Source organism: Microtus pennsylvanicus, chromosome 6 (genome assembly GCF_037038515.1).
Source record: "Microtus pennsylvanicus isolate mMicPen1 chromosome 6, mMicPen1.hap1, whole genome shotgun sequence".
Taxonomy (NCBI): Eukaryota; Metazoa; Chordata; class Mammalia; order Rodentia; family Cricetidae; genus Microtus; species Microtus pennsylvanicus.
The window spans coordinates 116,462,851-116,490,321 of NC_134584.1; the positions used below are offsets into that span (position 1 = coordinate 116,462,851).

At 48.1% G+C, this 27,471-nt stretch overlaps 1 protein-coding gene and 1 pseudogene across 1 annotated transcript in view; both read left to right on the forward strand.

Moving 5' to 3' along the window:
• Positions 1 to 1,039: 1,039 nt before the first annotated feature.
• Bco1 (beta-carotene oxygenase 1) overlaps positions 1,040 to 27,471 on the forward strand; it is a 33,888-nt gene continuing 7,456 nt past the window's right edge. Inside the window, exons 1-7 of the mRNA XM_075977958.1 lie at positions 1,040 to 1,257; positions 2,963 to 3,091; positions 7,442 to 7,571; positions 9,759 to 9,906; positions 12,055 to 12,202; positions 15,131 to 15,354; positions 18,567 to 18,824. Coding sequence (XP_075834073.1) covers positions 1,194 to 1,257; positions 2,963 to 3,091; positions 7,442 to 7,571; positions 9,759 to 9,906; positions 12,055 to 12,202; positions 15,131 to 15,354; positions 18,567 to 18,824 — 1,101 coding nt within the window. The 5' untranslated portion in view covers positions 1,040 to 1,193. The remainder of the gene's footprint in view (positions 1,258 to 2,962; positions 3,092 to 7,441; positions 7,572 to 9,758; positions 9,907 to 12,054; positions 12,203 to 15,130; positions 15,355 to 18,566; positions 18,825 to 27,471) is intronic.
• Positions 26,021 to 26,387, forward strand: LOC142852984 (small ribosomal subunit protein eS24 pseudogene; annotated as a pseudogene).

Genomic DNA, 27,471 nt, shown 5'->3' on the forward strand with positions numbered 1-27,471 from the left:
CACCCCAAGTCATCTTTATTTCAAAACTCACATAAAGCAGAGAAATTGTACACATGCGCTGTGCCCCATGATGCTTTGACCCCTGTACGTGCTGTGTAGTGTGGAACCCAGGTCAATCTCGGCCTTCTGTTGTTCTCCCCACTCAGGCAGCACTCTGAGCAGCGGGCATTGTGAATTCACCAACTCCCACCCAGAGCCCTGGAAAAGTCAATGTAGATTTCAGGCAATGGCATCATATCAATGGCTCACAGAGGTGAACATCGGGGACACCCTAGAGCCAAAGATGGCCATGGTTTCTCCCTCTTGACAGCCCAAGTTTAATCGAAGGGTTACAGCTGGACTGGCTGTCCAGCAAGCCCTAAAGATCCTCCTCTCTCTCTCTCTCTCTCTTAGTGCTGGGATTTATATAGATGCTACAGGTGAAATGCAGGTCCTCACGCTTGCACATCAAGCCTTGTCCCCAGCCCCTGAAGCTGTTTGGTGTTTCAATTATTCTTTGGTTCCTGATGGCAGCCTTTTCTTCCCTGTCTTTGTTTTTTAAATATGTACGTGACACATTTTTTCCCCTTTTTCCAAAAGAAAGAAAATCAACTGTCAATTCATATGATTTCTAAGAGTGAGAAGTAACACACACACGCCCACATGTGCGTATGCACACACACACACACACACACACACACACTCATTTCCAGAAGGTGAAGTTGTCACCAACCCACCATGCAATAATGTGATCGATGCATTTGATGGTTCCCCAGCTTGAAGAGCCTTTACTGGTCTTGAATATCTCCCTGCTCCAACCATAAACACATCCAGTTCTCAGGATGGGCTAGCTCAGGCAACCTAACTCAGCGGAATGCACTGAATCCTCTCCGCCCACTTAAATCAGAGCCTTCCTAGGTTAAGCCAAAAGTGAAAGCAGAGAGGAAGAGTTGGAAAAACACTAACAGGATTAAAAATTATCCGTAACACATGGCTTGGGAACTGACCTTTGACCAAACATCGTATAAATTACCCAGCAGCTTCCGGCAGCAGGCAGAAACACAGACCTGCAGAGAGAAAGGAAGGAGAGGGAGAGAGGAGGGAGTGTGGAGGGACAGATGAAGTCGTAAAGGAACAGAGGGCAGGAAGACAGGAGCACACGGGATGCCAGGTCTGCTCCAGTAACGTCCTCCTCACTGCCATCCACCAGTCCCATGGAGATAATATTTGGCAGGAATAAGAAAGAGCAGCTGGAGCCAGTGTCTGCCAGAGTGACAGGTGAGACATCTATGCTTAGATGGGCATCTCTTTTTCTGTATTACAAGTTGCTTTGGGAAGCCTGAAAACCCATGCATGAGAACAAGATAAGGCAAGATCCCCAAACCGTTTCTGTGGGAACCTAGGTGTGTTTGCAGATGCTAATTTAGTCTCCAGGGAGAGAGCTGTCCCTTCCCGCTGTCCCCTGAAGAGTGCCTGGAGAGATAGCCACAGTGTAAACAAGGAGACTGCTGACAGCTCACACGCGTGGGGTCTTTCCACCATGTGGGTCCCAGAAATCGAACCCAGGTGTCAGGCTTGGGTGCCAGTGACTTTGCCTGCTGTGCCATTTTGTTGGCCCTCGGGTGGAGTTTTCCAACTGCGGGGTAGCGTTAGAAGTTGATGGGAGCCTTCCCAGCTTTATTATATATTTTCAATGATTATCAAGGTAATATTCAATGGATATATGTTCAATTATATGTAACAGGTGAAGATTAAGATATAAAAGACAAATTTAAAGCATCATTGTTTGAGTATATTTCCTTCAAGTGTTTTTTAAGCTTTTATTATCTTTAATCGTTTATATGTGTCTATACCTGTGTTTGGGTGTGTAAATATGAGTGCAGGTATCTGGGAAAAGCAGATGTGTTAGACTCCCCTGGAGCTGGAGTTACAGTTGGTTATGAGCTACAGTAGGTACTGGGAATCAAACTCAGGTCCTCTGGAACTGGAAGAGCAGTGAGTGCTCTCAACCACTGCGCCATCTTCCTCGATTCTCTTGAGTTTTCATAAGACAGATGTCTTCATTCGGTTTACTACAGCTGTGATGAAACTCCAGGACCAATGCAACTTGGAGAAGAAAGGGCTCATTTTGGCTTACACTTCCATGTTACTGTTCACCATCAAAGGAAGCAGACAGAACAGAAACTCAGACAGGACAGGGACCTAGAGGCAGGAGCTGATGCAGAAGGGATAACGCTATAAAGGGATGCTGCTTTCTGGCTTGCTCCCCATGCCTTGCTCTTCAGAGACAGTGGAAGAAGAGAACTGACCCCTGAAAGTTGTCCTCTGAACACTTGAGGATAAAAGTCAAACTTGGGTCTCATTCCTCAAGATGCCGTCCAGTTTGTTATTTGAGACAAGATCCCTGACCTGGAGCTTGTCATTCACTTTGTCTTCACCCTGGTCCAGAGCTTGCCTGTTTGGTTGCCAGGTCTCAGGGATCTTCCTGTCCCCACCTCCCCAGCACTGGAATCACAAGCACGTGCCATCATGCCTGAGTTTTTATGTGGATCTGGGAGCCACGCTCAGATCCTCATGCTCGTGCAGGAAGGGCTTTACCAAGGGAGCCATCCCTAGCCTCTAGAGTGTTCTTTGTGCCTTAGTGAGGCAAAGGTTCTCCCTCAAGGCTATCAGGGCAGCCCTGGGCTGCAGCGCTGCCTCCAGAGAATTGTGCTTGGAGTATCTGTTCTTCTATCTCCTTCATGGACAGAGAGCTGCTTCAGGCTAGAGATGGTGTCTATTCTTCTTGGTCATCCTCAGCGCTAGCCAACTGCCAGGCCCGTTGCACCATTTTGAGAAAGGACCGTGGAGCAAACAGACAGACAGTGAGAAGCTGTACCCACCCTGTGTGCTCAGTTCCTTTTCAACGCCTCCCCCGCACACTTTTTGAGATTTTTCACTTTGATCATGGAATCTGGCAACTAAACAATTTATCTTTTAACAGGCACGATTCCAGCATGGCTGCAGGGGACCCTGCTTCGAAATGGGCCTGGGATGCACACGGTGGGGGAGAGCAAGTACAACCACTGGTTTGATGGCCTGGCCCTTCTCCACAGTTTCTCCATCAGAGATGGTGAGAACCCAGCGTGAGTTTTCTGTTGCCATGGTAACAACAGGAGTTTGTTCCCTTTCCATTTCGTGGGGTCAGAAGTCTGAAACTGATCACGCTGGGAGTAGTGCCAAAGTATTGGCAGGACTGCTTTCCTTCTGGAAGTTCTGGGGAGAACCCATTGCCTTGCTATGCAAGATTTCAGAAGCTAAAAAATAAATTAAAAAAAAAGATTTCAGAGCCTGGCGATGGTGGCGCACGCCTTTAATCCCAGCACTTGGGAGGCAGAGGCAGGCGGATCTCTGTGAGTTCGAGACCAGCCTGGTCTACAGAGCTAGTTCCAGGACAGGCTCCAAAGCCACAGAGAAACCCTGTCTCGAAAAACCAAAAAAAAAAAAAAAGATTTCAGAAGCTGCCTGTACCCTTGGCTTGTGGCCCCATCCCTGTCTCAAACCAGTGGTATAGCATCTTGATGTTTTTCAGTCTCTTTGTCTCTTCTCCTCTTCTTTCTTCTCCGTTCATGTTCCTTCCCTTCTCCTTCCCTCCCCTCTCCTCTTCCACCTTCTCTCCCCTCCCTCTTCCTTCTCCCCCTTCCCTCCTCCTATCTTCCTCCTCCTTTTCGATATTCTTCATCCTACTCCATCCTCCTCTTTTCTCCCCAACTTCTTGCTCTCTCTCTCTCTCTCTCATTCTCTCCACTCATCAGTACAACTTCACTGACCATCCCTCCTCCCCACATCCCCCTTAGAAGGACCATCAGATCATCGCCAGTCAGATAGCCCCAATGCTTTAACTGAGTAGGACCCACAAAGTGACTTCCATCACACTGGTACCACAGGGGTTCGGATGCAGGCTATCTTGGGGAGGGCATTACCCAGTCTACTGCAAACAACCTGGAAAGACGCCCAAGGTTCTTTGTCATTTTATCTTATGATCAAATCTGCTGTGGGATGAGCCAAGACAGAGAAGGTGACGGGCTGGGAGCTCAGACAAGTCTCTGATGAAAACAGGAGGCCAGACTGAAAATAAGCCAGCTGAGCACACTGCTTGCCATAAACATCATGGCAATGTGTCCTGGGCCCTCTCCTAGCAGAGTCTACCACGTTTTCCACACAACCCTCTAAGTGTGGTCAGATTGCCAACCAGGCCTCTCATCTCCTCTGGAGCTTCCAGTGGCCCCCCAGTGTGTAACAGTGGAGGCAGAAACAAGGAATATCAGGTCCCCCTCCTTCCTAGTTCAGAAGAGAGCATGTGCAGCGAAATTGGGTTCCGGGGGGTAAAGAAGAAAATGGGAGTTGTTGTTCATTTTGTTTTGGACATTTTTCTTGTATTTATTTTAGTTCTCATAAACTAAAGGTATGTATCAGATGTTGAACCTGCCCCCCAGATTATATGTAATTTTATGTGACTATATAAGATCTAGGAACCACAAATGAGAAAAAGCCTCCAATATTTATCTTCCTAAGACTGGCTTAATTTAATAATCCCACCTCCATCCATCTTCCTGAAAATGGCAGAACTTCATTCTTTTCAGCTGAGAGAAAATGGAATTGTATACACTAACCATACTTTCTTTACCCAGTCTTCTGTTGTCGGACACCTACGTGGGTTCTGTACAGCTATTGCCAATGGAGATGCAGTAAATGTGGGTGTGCAGGTGAACCCAGAATGTGTTGCCTTAGAGAGCTTTGGGTAAATACCCAGGAGTGGCATAGCTGAGTCATGCGGTAGATCTAGTTTTAGTTTAGTTTTGTGGGGTTTTTTTTTAAAAAAAAGATTTAATTCAACTATGTGTATGCTATTGCATCAGTGTATGGGTATGTGCATGTGTGTGCAGTACCCTAGGAGTCCAGAAGAGGGCACTGGATCACCTGGAGCTGGAGTTACAGGAGGTTGGGAGCTATCCATGTGGGTGCTGGGAACTGAACTCAGGTCCTCTGTAAGAACAGCAAAAGCTCTTAACTGTGGATCCATTCCTGCAGCCCTTATTTTCAGTTTTTGAGAAACCTCACTTCTAAAGTGGTTGGAGTAGTTTTCATTTCTGTAGGAGTGGATCATGGCCACCGCGCTCACTGGAGTGAGACAGCATCTCAGTGTAGCTTTGAATTTTACTCCTCTGATGGTTAGTGAGATTGGACATCTTTTCATGTGCTCACTGGCATTTCGTGTTGGTATTTCGTTCTTTGCAAACCTTCTGATCATTTAGTAGCCCACTTGTTTCTCTAAGAAAGTGAGGGACAGGATGGGCATGGTGGTGCACACCTTTCATCTTGGCACTTGGGAGACAGAAGCAGGAGAATCTCTGTGAATTCCAGGCAGTCTTGTCTTCTGGAGCAAATTCCAGGACAGTCAGAGCTGCATAGTAAGACCGTGTCTCAAAACAAAAACAAAAATAAACAAAAAAAGAAAGGGGACTGGAGAGAAGGCTCAGTGGTTAAGAGCACTTGTTGCTCTTGCAGAAGACTGGATTTAGTTCCCAGAACCCACGTGATGGTTCCCAGCCATCCACAATGCCTGTTCCAAAGGACCTCCTTATTGCCATGGAAACTGCATGCGTACAGACACATACATACATGCAGGCAAACACTCACACACATAAAATAAATAAATATTTTAAAAAGTGAAAAGGCAGAAAAATAGTCTGTGGTCTTCACAGGAGACCACTAGAAGTTAGTGTCTTAAAAAACAGTAAGGATTAAACATGGTGGTCTCTGTGAGTTCAAGGCCAGCCTGATCTACAAAATTAGTTTCTGGACAGTTGGAGCTACGTAGTGAGACCCTGTCTCAAAAAAAAAATCAATTGAAGACTGGGTAAAAGAGAAGGAGCAGAGAAGAAGGAAGGTGGAAAGGGTAGAGAATAGGTTCCTTCATCAAAATCTAAAGGAGCTGGGCGATGGTGGCGCACGCCTTTAATCCCAGCACTCGGGAGGCAGAGGCAGGCGGATCTCTGTGAGTTTGAGGCCAGCCTGGTCTACAAGAGCTAGTTCCAGGACAGGAACCAAAAGCTACAGAGAAACCCTGTCTCGAAAAATCAAAAAAAAAATCTAAAGGACTTCAAAATAGAACTGTTTGTTTAAAGTTCTGACAGAGAATGATATCGGTCTCCATCAGCAAAGAAACTGTTTCTAGGAGATAAAGTCACCCCACTGGGATCTGAGTATTGGGGTGCAAGCTCATGTATATGTGTGAGAGTATATGCAGCATGTGCATGGGGGGTTGTGGTGTGCACGTGTGTGTGGTGTGTGTTAGAGTGTGTACAGTGTGTGTGTGCATGTTGGGGGTGTGGGAGTGCACACGTCTGTGCGATGTGTGTTGGGGCGGGTGTAGATACACAGTACTGTGATACATGTCAGGGCGTAGGTATGGCGGATGTACGTGTAGTGTGTATTGAGTGTGGGGGCACACAACGGTGTGTGGTTTGTACACATGTGTGTGAGCACATGTTGGGGAATGTGGATGGACGTGGGTATGTGGGAATAGGCGGTCCCAAGTGTGTGTGGTGTGTCTCGTCAGAGTGTGTGGGTGGACATGCCACCGATATGAAATATTTCTCCAAGAGACTGAAATCTCTGACCCAGGCTTCCGAAAGTAGATCCCCCCAGCTGTGAAGGAGGCTTCAGGGGTCAGGACAACCTTCCCAGTCAGTGTTCTAAATCTGTGTCTTCCCCGGACAAACACCAGCATGGTGGAAGGCACTGTCCGTGACTAGGCCATACTGGGCAAGGTGACTGGGTGTTCCTGAGTCTCAGCTTCTGGGTGGAAATGGGGAGTAGAGGGACACACTTACCATCTCGTTATGAGTCTCCAGTGAGGCTCTATGTGGTGTAAGATGGAGATACAACTATTAGAATATTCAACTAGCTTATACAGAGTCCTGGGTTTGAGTCCCAGCACCACGTAACCCAGGCGTGGCAGCATATGCTTGTCATCCTAGCAACTGGGAAACAGAGGCAGGAAGATTAGGAGTTCAAGCTCATCCTTGGCTAGAGCAAGTTCAAGGTGTGCGTGGGCTACACAAGACACCCTCCACCCATACACAAACACACGAAACATCCACATTTTTTAATGTGTTGAATGAACTTACGCTCCAAATTCTCTTCTTATTGTAGTACGCACTGGCATGAAAGAGGCTTGTCTGGGTGGCACACCTCTCCCTGACCCCCAGGAAAGGGGCTTGTCTGGGTGGCACACCTCTCCCTGGCCCCCAGGAAAGAGGCTTGTCTGGGTGGCACACCTCCCCCTGGCCCCCAGGAAAGAGGCTTGTCTGGGTGGCACACCTCCCCTTGGCCCCCAGGAAAGCCCCTGGAATGGCTGACATCAATTTCACAGCCCCAGAAAATGCCAGGCTGACAAGCGTTTGCTTTTCTATTTCAGGGGAGGTCTTCTACAGAAGCAAATACTTGCAGAGTGATACCTACAGCGCCAACATCGAGGCCAACAAAATCGTGGTGTCTGAGTTTGGAACAATGGCCTACCCAGACCCCTGCAAAAACATCTTTTCCAAGTAACGTTCCCTTCTGAATCTTAACCAGTTTCATGCTCTTTTGGTATTTTTCATGGTCAAAGCAGACCATATTTTCTCCCCTAGTGGTTTTCTTTAGGGTAGATAAAACGCCGCATGACTGGTCTGTCACCGTGGATACTGTGTGATTCTTGATCACTAACGGCAAGAAAGGCACAGAGCAGTTGACAAATTGCCAGCTGTTCTCCTGCCTGACTGGCGGGAGAGTGTTTGGACCTTGTCAGTCAAAATTACAAACGTGTGTTCCCTTTGCTCGTGTCTGATATGACAGACAGACAAAGTTCTTCCTGGCTATGTCATTTGTTATGGTAAAAGCTGCACACAGCCCTGATGTCACTACCAGAAATCTGGCTGAATACCTGACCGCAAAACTGTATAAGAGAATGCCTCAGTGGGGCAAAAGAGAAATGAGACCACTAGCTATGCTATTCAAAAAAAAATCTAAGATGCATTAAGTAAAGAAGTTGTTTGTTTATTTGTTTGTTTGTTTAGATCCAGGTAGGCTGAGGAGGTGGCTAGTGAGTGAGAGCCAAAACTCTTGTAAAAGCCAAGCATGGTCACAAACATGCCTGTAACCCAGCACCGTGTGAGAAGGAGACAGGCGGGTTGCAGGGATTTACAAACTGCCAGCCTAGCTCCAGGTCTAACGGGAGATCTTGCTCAAGAGAGTATGGTAAAGAGTGAGAGGCAGGACACCTGACCTCTTCCCCTGACCCTGTGAACACATATGGCTACATGTACCCGCACACACACACACACTTTTTTTTTTTTTACAAAAAACAAGTTTCATAAATGTGTTCTCTGTTCAGGAAGAAAAGAAACAGACTAGGCGTGTTTTTGCTCGCACAGAGCATAAAGAGATCAGCTGTCGGAAGCTGACGAATGAGGGGGAGGGGAGATTTTTCTGGGACACATCTGAATCCATCTGGGCTATGAAACAGATGTGTATGTTACACCTTCGACAATTAAATTCTTGGCTAGAGTCAGGCCTGCTGCCACTACCTCCCTTCCGATACACTTCAGACAGGAGAGAACTATGGAAAGATTCGGGGTGGATTGGCCAAAGATCGGAAGGCTGCTTCTGCTTTTCCAGGGTGACATCATCCATCCCCGGAACAGAGTGACTCGCCCTTGCAGGTGGGCTGAGCTTGGGGAGGCGTCAACAGAGAAAAGGGAGTGGGCTGGAAGGGCTTCGGAACCACACCTGGAGGAGAGTCCCTGCAGTTACATCCTCTGCCAGTAGGCGGAGCACCACTCAACACTTGCATCCGGTGTTTGCAGTTTGGCGTTTGGCAAAATGAACCATGAGTCTTCGCTAACATGAGTTTGTTTTCCTTTTTGCCAAAGCTAACTCTAGAGCTGAGGATGTAGCTTAGTTAGTAGAGTGTTTACACAAAGTTCTGGGTTCAATCCCAGCACAAGCTTAGACGAGATGTGATGGACCAACGCCCCATGCCTGGGCAGTCTCTCACTGAAATCGGAGCTAAACAAAGCCAGCAAGTCCCCGGCAATCTTCTTGTTTCCACTTGGGTTACAGTGTGTGTGACCATGCCTAGCCAAGCACTCAGGAAGTGGCAACAGGATGATCAGAAATTCAAGGACATCCTTTCGTACATATCAGGTTTGAGGCTAGCCTGGGACAAATGAAACCTTTTTTCGAAAGGGAAACAAAATAACCCCCAAATCACTTCTTGAGAAATAAAGATGTTCAATGAGGACTCAGATTCTGCCAAAGCAGAGATGATCTGTTTTGCTAGGTTTTTTTTGGGGGGGGGGTCGGGGTAGGGGGGTGAGGGGGGATTAGAGGGATGGGAGGGTGGGAGTGGTCTTATGGGTTCATGTCTGATATCTGCATAGCAACTTAACATAGTTGAAAACATATCAGTTCCTGCTGGCTCCAGTTGAAGAGACCCCCTGCACTTTTGACACGCAGGAGGGGTGTCATATGGCCACATTACCCCAGTACTTCACTTGCTGGCTGACTCCATGTTGTGGAATGCGTGGGGAACCTGATACCTGAGTCCTCCAGATTCCTCAAGTGGCCCACGGAGACCCAGAGACTTTTCTCTATCGCTGAAGCAGAACATGTTAAATGATAAGAAGGCAAGTCCCAGAGAGCAGAACTACCCAGGCGGGAACAGAGACTAACCCAGCCCCCTTTCTTTCCAGAGCTTTCTCCTACCTGTCCCACACCATCCCCGATTTCACAGACAACTGCCTGATCAACATCATGAAGTGCGGAGATGACTTTTATGCCACCACAGAGACCAACTACATCAGGAAGATTAACCCCCAGACTCTGGAGACCCTGGAGAAGGTATGACAGGCTTACAGTCAGCGCCCACGTTTGACCTGAGAAAGGAACCCCACTCCCCACCCCCGGGGGAGGGCAAGCTGCCTATGAGGAGCTTACCGGAAGGTCCCCTCCTCTGATGCCATGGTGCTTGTTGTTCTAAGAAGGAATTGCAGGGTCTCCATCTTTGTGGCTGTCCTAGTTCCTGGTGGTTGTTTGTCATGTGCTGTTTAAGTATATTTCAGTTAACCGTGGAACACATGCGCAATAGGGGTCCTAAAGATGGTTCCACCTACCGACACGGTAGCTATCTTATCTGATAAACTCTATGACATCCACAGATTAAAATCACTTTACAATGCCTTTCTCATGTGTCCCCACAGGGCTGGAGAGATGGCCCCGTGGTTAAAAGTATGTACTACTGCTCTTAAAGATAATCTGAGTTCAGTTCTCAGCACCCAGGTTGGTGGATCACAACCATTTGTTAACTCCAGTTTGAGGGATCCAATGCCCCCCTTCTGGCCCACAGGGGTACTGCATTCATAGGTGTGCACATACACACGTGCATGCACAGACACGTCACAATGCACACACACATATGTATGCAAATATACATACACAATTTTATAAATAAATCTTTAGAGCATCTCCCCATCCCTAAAAGTGGCACAGACTAAGCAACTTAAGATAATAGATATCTACTATCTGCATAAATGGAGGCCACAATTCTAAATCCAAAGTGTCGGCAGGGCCAGGCTCTGGTAGTTTGTAGGAGAGTATCCTTCCTGTGTTTCCCAGCTCCTGGACTTATCACTTTACTCTCCATCTCTTTGATCCCGGAATAACCTTTGTGTCTATATGCTCCAATTCCCCATGTTCTATAAGCACACAAGTCATGAGGTCACAGCTCATTCTCCTGTGATATGACATCATCTTCTGATTATACATTCAAAGATGCTACTGCCAAGTGAGGTCACAGTCACAAGCACTGGGGTTAGGACTTCCCTCTGTATATTTGGAAGACAACCCAGAGTCATAGCCATGGCTCTTAGCACCCAGGGGTTCTACCCGCAGTGACCTGCAGAGGGAGGTATTACTCAGAGAGCAAGGGCACCGGCAGACAGAGCCTTCCTGGGAAGGGCTGGGCCGATATTTTCGTGAAAATCAATAGACCCGGATTCAGTTTGCTCCTGCCGCTTCCTCAAAGCCACAGTGTTGTCATAAGGCATTTGAATGATCTGCTAAATTGAACACTTTTCTTAGCTGGGAAATGACGTCCATTTCTGTGTAACTAGGTGGCGAGGGCCCAACTAATGCATGATGGGAAATACCGGATGGGCCAGAGTCCCACCTAACTCTTGGCTGGCTGTGTTGTCCTGAAGAAGGACAAACAGCTAGTCCCTAGCCATCCTGTGGTTTGTTCTGAGCAGGGGTCATAGTTCAACTTGCTAGTAGAATTCATGAGTTTTAGTAAATGGTGTTATGACCTCTGTTTCCAGAGCAGTGCACTGTGAGGTCTAGAGGGCAACACCTCTGCCTCTGTGGACTCCAGCAGGGGTGAATTTGAATGACTTAATGAAACCAGCATAGAGCAGTGGCTGAAACCAGCTGGAAGATGACAATCTCCCTGCCCTGATCATTGTTGGGAGCCTTCTGTCATGAGGCACTCTCTCGCTATATGCTGAGGATCCTGACAAGACCAGAATGTGGGATGGGAACACACACACGCACACACGCACACACGCACACACAACGCACGCACGCATGCACGCACATGCGTGCTCACTAGCTTCCCACACCTGATTAGTTGCAGAAGTGCCTCCTAGTGCCAGGTCAACTCAGGTCATGAGAGTAGACATCTCTGTTTTTGTTGTTTTATTTTTTTTCTAGAGAGGGTTTCTTTGTGTAGCACTGGCCATCCTAGAACTTGCTCTGGAGACCAGGCTAGCCTAGAACTCACAGAGATCCTCCTGCCTCTGCCTTGCAAGTGCTAGGATTAAAGGTGTACACCACCACCTGGCTAAGACGTTTCTTTAAAGGCAAAGTATGCCTTTCTTTTCCAATCGGGAGATGTGCACAGAGATCTGCCTTTCTAGACCCAGGCTTAGTCAGGTGTTCCTTGGACCCCATCTTCTCCTCTTTGGAAGACGGAGTGGCTGTTGTATTTTGCAGGTTGATTACCGGAAGTATGTGGCTGTCAACCTGGCGACCGCACACCCTCATTATGATGCAGCTGGAAATGTCCTTAACATGGGCACATCCATCGTGGACAACGGGAGGACAAAATATGTCGTGTTCAAGATCCCTGCCACAGCTCCAGGTAGGTCACTCTGGGATCTGACAAAGCAAAGACAGCTAAATGACCCTCGCTGATGAGCCCCCGATCTGTGTTTGTGACACACAGCTCAGTGCAGAACTTTCCCCCATGGATTTTCCAGATGACCTTCAATTCAGGTTTGTCGTTTAGGCAAAATCCAAAAATTCCTTCGGGAAACACTCAGTTTTCTCTTTTAACATGGAAGAGACATTTCTGAGGTTATTTTGGATAAAGGAAATCCTGTCACTATTTTAACCTCCTGGGTTTTAGGCTCTGAGTCATGAAATCACTATTTAATTTATCCTCACACCCATCCATTCATCCATTGGTCCATTATCTATCCATTCATGTATTCTCCTGCCCACTCAGTCAGCCACCCATCCACTCATCTATCCAACTCTCCGTTTATCTGTCCATCTATCCATCTACCCATTCATCTATCCCCTCATCTACTCACCTGTTACTCAACCGTCCATCTCCCCATCTATTCTCCTACCCACCGAACCATCCATCCATTTATCCGTCCATTAACCTATCTGCCCATTCCTCCATCCACCCACCTGTGTAGTTAATCTTCTATCTATCCATCCATCAATTTAGCGTATTCTAACTTTAGGAATGAGTTAGTCATTTTTTTAAAGACTCCTGACAAACTTTTGCATGCCAAGATTGTGCCACCCCCTCCATCCTGCAGCCAGGCTCCCAGGGCTGTCGGGGTGCTCAGCCCTGCCGGGATCCACTCCAGATCCACACCCTGTTCCTGGGGCCTTCTGGACCTCCTCCTCTTAGGGCCGGGTCCTGGAACAAAGCCCAGGCCAGTGATTGCGTGTTCCTGAGGGGGAAGAGGGTGAGGCTCCCAGCCACCTCTGTTTGTCCAGGACCCTCCTGGTTGCCACACCCAGCCGATGAGGCCTTAAAGGGCATTTGACCCGACACTCTGGCCTAGGTAACAAGTTTCTATCTGTGACCCTGAAAGTCTCTGCCTGCTCTCTACCCCTACAGTCTGTAGGAAACTACCAGGCTCTGCCAGAATCTGGAAGCACAGCCTACCCCACCCCAGGTCCAAAGGTGCCTTGAATATTGTTAAGTGACCCTCACATTACATGGGCTGGTGAAGGATGTGTGATCCAGTTGTCCAGCATCCTGGTGCGTCAGGCAGCGGTCTTCTGGACATTTTTATGTACTGCCTCATATGACAGGGGACCGTGAGCCTCAGAAGATTAGGTGACATGGTGTTGGTCACATAGCTTACAGGAGCCCTGACATCATGCAAGAGGCCGTCTCAGCTTCCCGCTGGTGCAGGGGCATTCATGCTCTACATCCCAGACCTGAACCTTCCATCTTAGTTTGTTCTGTGTTCTCCGTTGGCATAGAAACTAGCCCACAGCCCCACAGCATCCCCTCCCACCCGCCAGCTGTTTACAGCGTGCACAGGTGGCCTCCCAGAGGTGGGGACATTGACAGGGAACTCATTGTAAAACAGCCCCAGGACTGGGTGTGGAGGCCTTTTGCCCAAGGCTGATTCATGCTTACAAGGGACTCACAAAAACAGAACACACACACACCACACACACACACACACACACACACACACACACGGCCATGGCCTTCCGTGCCAGGCTAGCTGCACTTGTGAACTGTGAACTTGTGAACTGTGAACTTGTGAACTGCAGCTGGAACAGGGGGTGGGTTACCCACCCGGTGGCTTACCCACCCTCTCACTCCTGCCCCACGTCTTGTTTTTTGTTTTGTTTTGTTTGTGCGTTTGTTTTGTTTTTTTGGGTATGTTTCTCTCTAGTAACACAGGAGGATGTCAAGGCTATGACTTGGATCATAGAGCATTCCCCTCATTTGCCCATGTGTGCAATGGGCATCCTACAGTCTTGTTTAATTGCCAGGGTCCATGTCAAAGTCCCTCATCTGACGGATGGAGGCGTGGCCCTGTCAGTAGAGCTCTAGCCCGGCAAGCAAGAGGATTTGAGTTTGGTCCCCAGAGCCTGTGTAGAGAGTCAGATGCAGTAACACACACCCGTAATCCTAGCACCAGAGAGGCAAAGCTGGGTGGACTCCTAAGACTCGCTAGTCTAATGTGTGGGCTCCAGGTCCTAGTGAGAATCCCTGTCTGAAAAAAGCAAGGGGAACACACGTGAGAAGCAATGATAGCTCAGGTGGACTTCTGGGCCTGCGCATGCGCACACACTTGCCTAACCGCGGAGACGCACAGGAGTCTGTGCATGCGCACACACTTGCCTCACCCCGGAGATACACAGGAGTCTCTCGACACAACAGGTAGTGAATCCTCTGCTGTGTGTTTTGTTATGGGTAGTGTCAGAACAATGGGTAAAAAACCCTGTGGAATATGTTGTGTCTACTGACATCCCACAAAACACACATGGGAAGTTCATGCGTTTCCGGGAGGCTTGGTAGAAATGGAGTCTGTGGCCCTGGCCCAGGAACACGTTAAATTCTCCATTTGATCGCCATCCCCACGAGCTTCATATGTTCTTCCAAATGTGAGGAAAAGATGGCTCTGCCGCAGGGGGTCAGCAGCTTCTGTTTCTGCCAAAGGACCAGAAGAAACTATTTAAGGCCCTGAGAACCAGCTCTCTGGTGTGTCCGTCACAGTTGCCCTACTGGCCTACTGTCCCCGGAAGCAGTCAACCATGACAGAAAGCAGCGGGTGTGGCCGTGTTCCACAAAGCAGCTGGAGGTTAAGTTTAGTTCCCAGCCTGGAATGGGCACCGTTGGATCCTCGAGGCCTCCCTGGGTTAAGGTAGTGGTTTTTCAGGCTGGAGACCCAGAGTTCAACGTGGCAAGCGGGTTCTAGGTATCTGGTCTTGTGGGCTCTTCCTCAAAGGTTCTCCTGAGGACACAGTCGGAGTGTAGGTGGTGGTGCTCTCCGGCTACATTCCCAGGTTTGCTCTTCTCCAGGCACCAAGAAGAAAGGGAAGAGCCCCTTGAAGCACACGGAAGTGTTCTGCTCCATTCCCTCCCGCTCACTCCTCTCCCCCAGCTACTACCACAGCTTCGGAGTCACAGAGAACTATGTCATCTTTCTGGAGCAGCCTTTCAAGTTGGATATCCTCAAAATGGCCACCGCATACATGCGGGGAGTGAGCTGGGCTTCCTGCATGTCGTTCCACAGGGAGGACAAGGTGAGACCTTCCTGTCACCTACCCCACTGGAGGGAACATTGACTGCCCTGGCATGTCTCTCCAGGCAGCTGCCGCCATAGGGAGAGTTCCGGTGGTGGAATGGGTTCACTAAAGTGATCCTGAGTTCGGAAGTTCCTACTCCCAAGTGCAGATATCCTGGGAACAGAATGTGATCTTGGGCAAACAACCCGCCCCCAAACTGTCCCCAGATGGCCGCTATGGAATCAAGTCTTTCTCCATAGTTAGAGCCTACTCTCCTCATATATTGGGGGGCCTAGTGAGTCCAGGATATCAGTGATATTAAATATCAGGATAACTCTGGGTTCCACGGATGTTGAGTGAAAATATCTCCTTCAGTTAGAGACACCTAGGTGTCCCATGCTTATATACATGAGTGTGTACATGCATGAATGGGTCTTAAAACACACATGCGAATGTACTTATGTGTGTATTTATTTAGTTGCTGTTGCTACTTTTGACAAATGTCCAGTGATTCTCAGTGTTATCTATTCAAATAACACACTAGTATAGAAAGCCGAATATATAATCTCTTTCTTGGGCTAGGAATGTAGTTCAGCTGGGAGAATGCTTTCCTAGCATACATGAAGCCCCGGGTTCAATTCCCAGTACTGTATAAATTGGGCAGGGTGGTGCTTGCCTATAATCCCAGCACTCAGAGGAGGCAGAGACAAGAGGGTCAAGAGTTCAAGGTCATTCTCAGCTACACAGCAAGTTCAATGTCAGTTTGGGCTACATGAGACCTTGTTTCAAAATTGTCATTTTTTAAAATCCCCTTCCCACAAAACTCCCCACCCCCTTCCCTCAGAAGGAGAAGGGGGCAGATGAGGTCAACCACTGCTTAAACCTTCTAGCACTTTTTTGTATTTCTCAGAATAACATCAAGGGCTCCATTCACCACTCCTCAGCCCCCTTTCTTCCACCCCCTGCTAAGGGCCCCTTTGTCTTCTGTTCCTCCCTAAGGAGCTGGCTTCCTCCCTCACTGGTCTCGCTCCCAAAGCCTTCTTTCCTGAGCCTACCTGCAGGAAATCCCACACTGGCTTCTTCTAGGTCCCTACCACTACTGCATTTTTCTTGAGAGCGCCCTTCATCCTTCAGATTTTATTGCAGATTTTATGTTTCTGTGGGTTCCACCTCACTTGTATATACTGTCCTCAAAGGAGTGACTTTTTGTCTCTGTGGTTCCCAAAGAAGCGCCTGGGACTCATGTATTTGTAGCATGAATGGACAGGACAGAGAAGCCGACTCAAGTTGAGTACACCCTTATCCATCTCCAGAGACACTGGGGCTGCCCTGCTCCGGGAGCTTGGAGAGCTATAAGCCTGTACTCTGTGACTAGGAAGGCCCTGGGATAGTGGGTCCCAGGCTCTAGAAGTCAATTGAGGTAAACTCTTTTATAAAAAAAAATCCAAGTGTCTGGCCTGGGTTTGGGGTCACAGGAGAGACAATGCCTAAACCAATCACCCTGGTGCTGACCTGTCCGCACTGACACTCCCCACCCCTATGATGTCACAGCTCTCCTCTGGCCTCCGGAAGAGGGAAGAAAACAGCTAGACCAAAGAAACTACCTCCTCCTTCAGGAAGGAAGTTAAGCAAGAACTGCCAAAAGAGAACACACAGACACAGACACACACTCACACACACAGAGATACACACACGCATACACACACAGACACACACACACACATACTCATCCACAGATACCCCCACACATACTCACACACACACAGATGCACATACAGATACACACGTGCATACTCACACATAGATGTACGGACGGACACACATACTCACACACACAGATACACACACAGATACACAGATACACGCACACATGCATACTCACACACAGATATACACACACACAGATACACAGACACAGACACACATGCATACTCTCACACACAGATACATACACATGCATACTCACACACAGATACACACACATGCATATTCACACACAGATACACAGATGCACACACATACTCACACACACATACACAGACATACACACAGATACACAGACACACACACATGCATGGTCACACACAGATACACACACACACATGCTCACACACACAGATACACATATACATGGGGGGTGGTATCAGACAACTGACCCGTAGAGCTAGCAAATTAGTACCCAGGGTGATTCCAGCCTGGTAGCACACAGCCAGGTCACCCGGGGCAGATGCAGCTCCCTAGCTAGACCTGGGCCTGTTTCATTGCAGCCCTGGGGCCAGGTGGGGTGAGTGTGACTAGCAGCCCTGGGGAGCGGACTCTGCTCTGCTGTGTGTGCTTGTGCAGGAGAGGGGACCGAAGAACAGAGCACTAGATGTTTGGGGACTCCAGTTCCAGGTGGAGACTGCACTTAGCAGGTTCCACCAGCGCAATTGTCCCCAGGGAACTTGTCTGTCTGCCACTGGAACCATGGGAAAGCTGTCCTCCTGTGGCCTCTAAATGGCCTTTCAGTGAAGGCTCCTACCTGCCTGTTAGTTTGGTAGGTTTCTTTTGTTTTGTTTTGTTTTAAATTTTTACTTATTTTATTGTGTATGTACGTGCTTGCATGTGTGTTCCTGTGTGTGTGTGTGTGATACCTTAGGGTACCACCTACCTTGTTTTTTTGAAACAGTGTCTCTTGCTGGCCTGTGGCTTGCTAATTCAGCTAGATTATTCAGTCAGAAAGCACCACGGACCCTCCTGTCTCAGCCCAACCCCATGCCTTAAACACTGTGATTATAAGTGGCTGCCAGCACTCCTGGTTTATACACACAGGTGCTAGGGTGCAAACTCAGGTCCTCATGCTTGTACAGAAAACTCTACCAACTGAGCCATCTCCCCAGCCCCTTGTCCTCGTTATATAACATGGTGCATTTACACCGGTATTTTCATTCGACTGTATCATGTACTTTGTGTGCACCCCCTACCCATCTTCTGCTCTCATCCACACGCATGCATTCCCAAATATATATAAATGTAATCGTGAAAAAAATTTTCATCTACGTGTGGCCAGCTTGGTTGATTTCATAATTTGGCCATTGTGAATAGCACTGTCTGGCATTCTGAGGTGAATACGGAGCTCAGAATGGGGAAAGGGACGTCCATAGGGCCCTGGGCTAGGGCAGGCCTGGCTGCTGCGATGTCACCATGCCAGGTATATCAGAGAGTGAGCTGACCACTGGGTCTTCTTTCAGACTTACATTCATATCATCGACCAGAGGACCAGGAAGCCTGTGCCAACCAAGTTCTACACAGACCCGATGGTGGTCTTCCACCATGTCAACGCCTATGAGGAGGATGGCTGCGTTGTGTTTGATGTCATCGCCTATGAGGACAGCAGCCTCTATCAGCTCTTCTACCTGGCCAACCTAAACCAGAACTTCGAGGAGAATTCCAGGATGATGTCAGTGCCCACCCTCAAGAGGTTTGCTGTACCGCTCCATGTGGACAAGGTACTGTGTTCTCTGTTCTCTGGACAGCCCTGAACCTAGGCCAAAATTTTCCGGACACTTGTTAACATTGAATTTCCAAATGAACTGGGCTTTCTTTGTTTTGTTTTTCTCTTTGCTTTGCTTTGTAGAGCTGAGGACAGAACCCAGGACCTCACAAATAACAGATAAATTCTTTGCCACTGAGCAACATATCCCTGCCCCAGCCCTAAACTAGTCCTTAAAAAAAAATTCATTGCTTTTCTAAAAGCAGCTATGTTCTGTAGAAACTGTAGAAAATCTAAATAAGAAAAAGGAAAGTCCTTTTAAACCTGTCTGGAAATGGTAACATAGGCTGTGTTGCCAGCACTGAGGAGGTAGAGGCCAGCCTTGGCTACGTAGCCAGACCTTGTCTCAAACAAATTATCTCTTTAAACCCACCATACAAGATGGTCACTGTGAATGTGTTTGTGTTGGCTCTGGTCTCTTTAGACACGTTTCATATGTGTATAGATACATACATACATACATGTACATGTATATTTTATATTTTAATTGCATCTTTTTAACGGTTTTATTGAGGTATAATCCACACACCACAGATTTGATCCACTTAAAGTATTCAATTCATTGTCATTTGTTACAGTCAGATTTGAGCATCATCCCAATTCTCGATTTTGAACATTTTTCCACCCTTAGAGAAATCCCATCCCCTTTATCCCTTAGATATTAGCTCCCAGAAACTCTCTCCTTACCCCAGGCAACCATGGATCTCCTCCCAGCCTTAAAGTATATCACCTGACCAAGCCCATTATGTTGGCAGAATCTGCCAGCACACGGCCTGGCACTACTGGCTTCCCTTACTCAGCAATGTATTCTGTTTGCCCATATGGTGGTGTGTATCCACACTTGGTTTTCTCTCATGGCCAAGTGTGTGCACATTATCTTGCCTTCTGCCTTTTATATGAGTTATATACCGAGGCGTCTCTCTATGTTTCCATCTTAAATATTCAGCTGATGGTCCAGCCAGGGACCCATCATGGCCAGCTTGCACAATGCCCCTGCTGCATTGTTCTTAGCCCTGTCGAGACTCTCAGGACAGGAGTCCTTCTCAGTCAGGGTACTGCTGTCACGGCTCTGAGCAGAAGGAAGCTTCTGGCCCCAGAACTCACTGACTTCATGACATAATTAATTTAAATGGAACCAAATTGAACTCAATTAAACTGCGGCAGCTCCCGCTTACTAGAGGAGAGCTGCATGCCAGGTGCTTCGCTGGGCGTGTTATCTCGTGGTTTGTGTTACATCACTTGGTGACCAAAGCGACTTATGGGAAAGCTTGAAAGCCTCGTTTTACAGCTGTAAAAACTGAGAGTCAGAGATAAAGGACCGTGTCCCTGGCCACGGTACAAGGTTAGAAACTGGACCAATCACTAAAGGTGAATCTGTACCCAAAAAGGGACAGGAAATCGGTTGTTCACCCTTGCAGGCCTCCCGCCTGGAGAACAGCTCTCCACAACCCAGGGAGCCTTTTCCCACACTCGTCTCTGGGTTCTGTAGTACAGGGGTTCAGCCCAGCTGGGGGGCCAGTCCAGGGGGCAGAAGAGTCAGGATTTGTACTCAGGTTTGTGGGTCCTCAATTTCGGCTCTTTCCTCTCTGACAACTCTCCCTGTGTCTTTGCCATGGCTTCTGCCACTTCTCACATCACTCTGACTTCACATCTAGAATGTCTTTGTTGGTGTTTGAATCAACTGACTGGTCATTAAGCTGTGTGAAAGGGAACATGTCACTCACCAGGGAAAGCGGCCCTGTCTGCTGCAGAGAGGAGAGGAGCGCAAATGAGATCTGAGAGCCCAGCAGAGGTCTGTAGCTCCAGCTGAGGCTGCCTCCTCCCAAGGCCTGACTTCGGAAAATAAATGTAGGGTTGGGTTTCTATCGCTGTGATGAAACACTGTGACCAAAATCAAGGTGAAGATGAAAGGGTTTCTTTGGCTGGCACTTCCACATCATAGCCCATCACTGAAGGAAGTCAGGACAGGACCTCAAACAGGGCAGGAACCTGGAGGCAGGAGCTGATGCAGAGGCCATGGAAGGGTGCGCTTACCGGCTTGCTCTCTATGGCTTGCTCAGTCAGCTTTCTTATAGAACCCAGGACCACCAACCCAGGGATGGCACCACCCACAATAGGCTGGGCCCTCCCCCATCAAGCACTAATTAAGAAAATGCCTTACAGTCAGATATTATGGAGGCATTTTCTCAATTAACTTTCAGATAACTCTAATTTGTGTCAAGCTGAGATAAAACTAGCCAGAGCAGGGGTGTTAGTCAGAGGTAGAAAGAATGCTTAATACTCTGAGATACTGGGTTTCATTCCTGATCTGGCATTGGGCAAGAATGAAGGAGCCAAGCAGCTGGGCATGGTGGCTCATGCCTATAACACCAGCACTCTGGAGACCGGAGCAGGAGGATTGTAAAGTCAAGTCTGGGTTGATAGGCTACCTGGTGAGATCTTCTTTTAAAAAAAAATTTGCTGTTGTTGTTTTAATCGGAAAATAAAAGGAAAGGAAGCGGTTAAATGGAACTCGGTGCTGCTGGTCTGTACTCCCAACTACTCAGGAGGCTGAAGCAGGAAAACCTGAAGTTTTAAGGCCAGCCTGGACAACTCAGTGAGACCTCAAAATAAAAATAAATCTAACAATTAGGAATAGGGTTTCATATAGTTCAATGATAGTGTGCTTGCCTAGCAAACACGAGACCCTGGGTTCAAGTGTTTCACAGTTCTGCTAAAATATGGGGATTAGGGCACTTAAAACTATCAGAAAGCCACCCTCATGGTAAGGGCTATTTGAGTGATCCATGGCACCCCATAAAGTCACCCCCAGCCCTGACCTCTTGCACCCCTTATGCTGGGAAAGCCCCACAATGAGGCACCAAGGACTGTCTTCTGGTGCAGGCAGAGAGTGTCACAGAACGCACAGGGCATGAGTCACGAGGCTGAACTCAGGCCGGGGCTGATGCCAGAAGAGGGACAACGTTCCCTCCCTGCCCCCATGTAAGGCTTTGCACCCTTTGATCACGGGGGAGAATGGCTACTTCTCAGAGCCAAGCTTGAGCGGTGTGTGCGTGTGTGTCTTTAAAAGCCACCTTGTAAGCCACCAGGAGCTTTGAAATCAGCAAAGAAGAGCAAAGCCTCGCATGGGTGGCTCTGACCACGCTGCTTAATTGCTGTTTATTGTCCCTTAAAGATGGCTTCTTGGCTTTCAAGTCACTCAGCTGCCTGGCTGTACAAATGGGAAAGCTGGGTAGGTGGACACAGCCGCACACACCCTGCTCCCAGGGCCTGGCTCCATCCTAACCGTGGGTTAGGAACATTGGTCCTTCTCAGATGCTCTCTCCTCGGGGGCCTCTGCCCATCAGTGTCCCCTCTGCCTGCCCCACTGACCTATTCCAGAGCCCTGCCTGTTCTCCCTGCTTACAATTTGGAGTCATCTGCCACAATTTCCCGCCCACACTCAGGACAGTATCAGCAGAACCTCCCTGCTACTGTACCAGTGGACGTGAGGATCCTGAGTGATTGCAGCACAGGCTGAAAAGACTCTCTGGGCCTAAAGAGCTCCTCACCCTTTGGGTCTCTGTGCCATCGCCCCCTGGGGGCATGCATACACTGTGGTACCCCCCTAGGGTGACACTCTACTCCAGCAGGACAGGCTTGTTTGATTCCCCTCTTGCTCCTGAAGTACAGGCTCCTGGAGGGCAGGGACTGTGTCTTGCAGCAAGCCATCCTTGCATTTAAAAACTCTTAAACAGCCAGGCGGTGGTGGCGCACACCTTTAATCCCAGCACTCAGGAAGCAGAGGCAGGCGGATCTCTGTGAGCTCGAGACCAGCCTGGTCTACAAGAGCTAGTTCCAGGACAGGCTCCAAAACCACAGAGAAACCCTGTCTCGAAAAAACAAAAAAAAAACAAAAAACAAAAAAAACAAATGCTTAAACATAACCAGCCCACAAATCACAATCCCAGAGAACCTAGACAACAATGAGGACTCTAAGAGAGACATACATGGATCTAATCTACATGGGTAGTAGAAAAGACAAGATCTCCTGAGTAAATTGGGAGCATGGGGACTATGGGAGAGGGCTGAAGGGGAGGGGGAAGGCAGAGAGGGAAGCAGAGAAAAATGTAGAGCTCAATAAAAATCAATTAAAAAGTCAGTCTGTAGGCAAAAAAAAAAAACCCAAACAATTCTTAAACATGGGGAAATGAATGAATGAATGAATGAATAACATGAAGCAAGGCACAGTTCCGTCAGCATTTGCATTTCCCAGTGAGTACTGCTCTACACCCAGAGCAGATGATGGGAAACTATTCTCAGAGATCCAGGACCTCCTGGTCACCCCTGATGCTCAGACCAGCTGAGGTCAAAGGAAGGCAGTGTGGAAACCCCTCCTCCTCCCAACCCCAGCTATTTATGTAGAGCTGCGGGCACCTGAGGTGTGGCTCTGCAGGGGAGGAGCAGTGGCAGGGAGGAACCTAGGCATGTCCAGACAGTGGGGCAGCGGCCCTGCCTTCGTACTGAAGAGCGCCGTAGCGTGTTAGAAATAGATTTGTGAGCATTGGCTGTCATGGGTCAGAGGCTGTCACAGTAGGCAGCGAGCCAGAGCGACATGAGATGGCTTTGGATCCTGGACCGGGAGATTTGGGCTTTGTTTCCAAAGGCAGTGAATCTCTGAGGATAAGATGAAATAGAATCCGTGGAGGGTGTGCTGAGTGCTGGGCCCTGTGGGAAATGGCTTTTATTTCCCGATACTTTGTCAATAGGAAGTTTCTCTGAGCTTGTTACTTTAGAGACCTCAGTCTGTCCCTTCTATCTCCAGCAAAGTTCTAAGGACCAAGGGATCATGGCTACTATAAAAGGCATCTCTTTATCACACCTACCTATACTTTGGCTAACTGGGGTACCAACCTGTTTGAGAGACTGCCTCTGTCCCCCTAAGAGCAGACTGTGTTGCTGGAGTGCCCATGAGGGATCTGGTGGGACTGGCTGTGACTTTGAGTCCTGGGTAGGGCATCTGCATAGGTCCAGGCCGAGCCTGGAATGAGAAGCTCTCAGTGGGCCATTTCATCTGGCTGAGAGCTAAGGGGTCCTGGACATCTCCATCCATACTCCTTCCTCCAGGGCAGCCTATGATCCAGAACCTGCTATGCTGCTGGAATGTTCTCCCTGTCCATCACGGTAGCTACCAATTGCCAGTGTGGTGGTGGAGCCTGGAGATGTGGCTAGCATTGGGGTCCATGGAAGTTCCAACCTCACTTTACCTCATTCTAACGTCTCAGTAGCCGCATGTGGCTCTTCTCTCTTTCATTTTCTTCTCTTGGTCTCGGCTTCCTTTGCTACAGACTGAGGGATTCTAACTGGGCCAATCTTTAAAGACCCCTGCAGTCCAACTACGGAAATACAGCAAACTTTCTCTTTCCAGAAAAGTGAGAGCTGTGAGCATTAAAATAGGTTGGTTTTAGTGCTCATGTGTTAGACAGAACAGCTCCCTGTGGCAAAGGCCCATGTGTCTTGGTAGGAGAACGATTTGGTCTTACTTAATCAGTGTGCAGGGTTTGGGCCTCGGGCCTGTGGGCCTCAGCTTGGGCTATTGCTCCAGGCCCTACAAATTTTAAGAATGGTTCACTGCTTTGCCGATTCATACTGCAACCCAACGAGTTATTCTTTATCCCCAAGTCTACAGTTAAAAGAGAAAGTTGCTTGCCCAACGCCAAAGATTCATCGTTGGGATTGTGTCAGGATTTGAATTCGTGTCTGTTGTTAACTACAATGCCTCTGGCTGGGGACCATAAATTTCTGAGATCAGGCAGAACCCACTGTGTTTCACCCAGCACCCCATTTACAGACAGGGAAGCCAACCCACTGGGGCCAAGGGTCTTTTCAAAACTCACATAGCAAGTTAAATGAATTCTGATTCCACACGGAAGCTGGTATCTCCATGGGAGCGGGGGGTAGGGGCAGATTTCTGAGCTCACTGCTCCCCCCCCCCGGAAGTTCCCTCTGGAATCAGGATTGTGGGCAAACTTTTGGGATTTTTCATTAAATTCTGGCTGATTTCTTGTCAACGCTGAGCAGAGTTGGCTTCTAAAAGCAGCCAAGTCATGTTAGGTTACTGCTGTGTGTGGAAAATTAAAAGTTTATCCCTTAACCAGTCTGACAAGTTTCAGGCTGGAGCCAGAACAGTCTCTGTAGACCAACTCCCTATGAGTCAAGGTTGGACATGCCTTGGGCAGGGAGGGGCTGGCACAGGGTGCTGCTGTCACGTGCCTAGCAAGCCACGGGCCCAGTATAAGCTGTTACAATGTACCCAGCAAGGGGCTACTTGGTTCACAGACTTGGTTTCATTGGATTCTTCAACCAAACTGCAAAGCATGCATGTTCTTTGTCTCTTGACCACTGGAAGTAAGGAAAAGCTTATTAAGTCTTGTATTCACTTCCTGGGTGCCGTGTGTCATGCGTTAAAGAAAATCTGGTCTCTGATGTCATGGAAAAAATGACCACAAAGAGGGACAAAGCTTCATGAATGAAATAATCAGAGCCTGGACTGCTGTGCCAAAGACACGGCAGGTTCAGATTGAGCAGTTAGGGAGGAAGATGTTTGAGCTGAGACCTACGGGAAAGGGCCCCTCGCTCTGCCCTCTGTCCAAAATACTATTGCTTCTGGGAGAATCTCAATGTGAAGGCATGAGCCCAGGCTCTGCTTCTCTCTGTATGACTTTTGTTAAGTCACTTTCCATCTCCGAACCTCAGCTTCTGCTCCTAACAATCAAAGGATTGAACTAGAGGAGTAATCTCCAAGGAACTCTTCAACTCAGCTGCCGTGACGTAGTTAACTTTCTTTCCCAGCAAAAGAGCTGCTACCATTCACATAGGTTGTTGGGGGCTGGGGAGGTGATTCAGTCTACAAAGTGCTTGCTACGCAAACATGAGGACCTGGGCTCCATCCCTAGTATCCACATGAAATACAAGCATGGCATTGAGTACCTATAATCCCAGCACTGGAGATGTAGCGACAAGCAGATCTCTGAAGCTGTCTGGCCAGCTAGTAAAGAAAATTGATGGATCCCAGGTTCAGTAAGAAACCTGTATCAAAGAAAGCTTAAGAGGTGGAATCCTCTCTACCCCACTTAGCTGCTCAAGGACCCACCATCACGAACGCACAATAATGATCTAAGGATCCTCACCAGGAAGTTCATGACTATCCTTTTGCTTCAGAGGAAACACATGGTCATTGATGTCTCTAGAAAGACAAAGCACCAAAGACAGAAATGCAGGAAAAGATAGCCACAATATATAAGACCACACCAGTTAGCATCTTTGTATTTGAATTCAGAGCTCACTTTGGTGGTAGCAAGACAATGGCTTTGGTGTGATCGATGATTCTTTGGGTGATGCAAAGAAGAATGAACCTAAACCCAGACTTGCAAGACTTGGCCTGTACTAGAAGATGACTTCCAGGAAGCACGGAAAGGAAAGCGGGTACAGACTGAGGAAGATCAGGGGGACCGCAGAGGCTGAAAAGCAAAAGGAGTAGAGACCCTGCCATGTGTTTGTTTGTTTGTTTGTTTTCTGCTGTGGTGGGACAGATTTCTAAAATCTAGAAATTTGCATGTGAAAAAATAACAAGAGGGGATGCAATGGAGAAAGACACCGAGGGCCAACCGCTGGCTCCATACACAAACACACGTACACTAGGCACATACGCGTGCCCACAGAGGGAAGACACCGAGGGCCAAACGTTGGCTCCATACACAAGCACACACACACTAGACACATAACACATGCCCACAGAGGAAAGACACCGAGGTCAAAACACTGGTTCCATATACAACCACACATACACTAGGTAATACACATGCCGACAAAGAAGAAACAGGTTGTTTTTAATGCTAAAAATGATGTTGAAAATTTGGATAGACAAGTTAGCCATAGTAAATAATAATTTAATGGTATTCCATCATCTGGTTTCTCTTTCCACCCATGCAGTGGCTCAGAACCAAGTGTGCTCCAAAAATATTCAGTGAGAGACCCCACTCTAGCCATGAGGTGGTGGTGCACGCCTTTAATCCCAACACTCAGGAGGCAGAGGCAGGAGGATCTCCGTGAGTTCCAGGCCAGCCTGGTCTACAGAGCAAGTTTCAGGACAGTCAGGGCTTCACAGAGAAACCTTGTCTCAAGAAAGAAAGAAAGAGGAAGGAAAAAAGGAAGGAAGGAAGGAGGGAGAAAGGGAGGGAGGGAGAAGAAAGAAGGAAGGGAGGAAAGGAGGGAGGGAAAGAAAGGCCCCCTCTAAAGAAAAGATACTTACATTGCATTTAAATTGCCTTCTGTTCTGATCTCAGACTTGCTCAGAACACAACACATCACTTTGTACAATGTATCCATTCTCTATATGCTACCCACCTATTAGTCATTCTGTAGTTGTCTCGGTTATCAGGTCAGTGCTGTTGGTTGCAACACTTACACAAAGTCTTCGGTGTTATCTGAGTTTCAGGGCATCATGGAGGGATTGGAAGGAATCCTCTGAGAGTGATACCGTAGACCTACTGTGTTGCCACAAAGATGTCCTCATCAACAAAAGTGTTTATCTGGGTCCTACTGTGAACCATTTGGCAGATGAT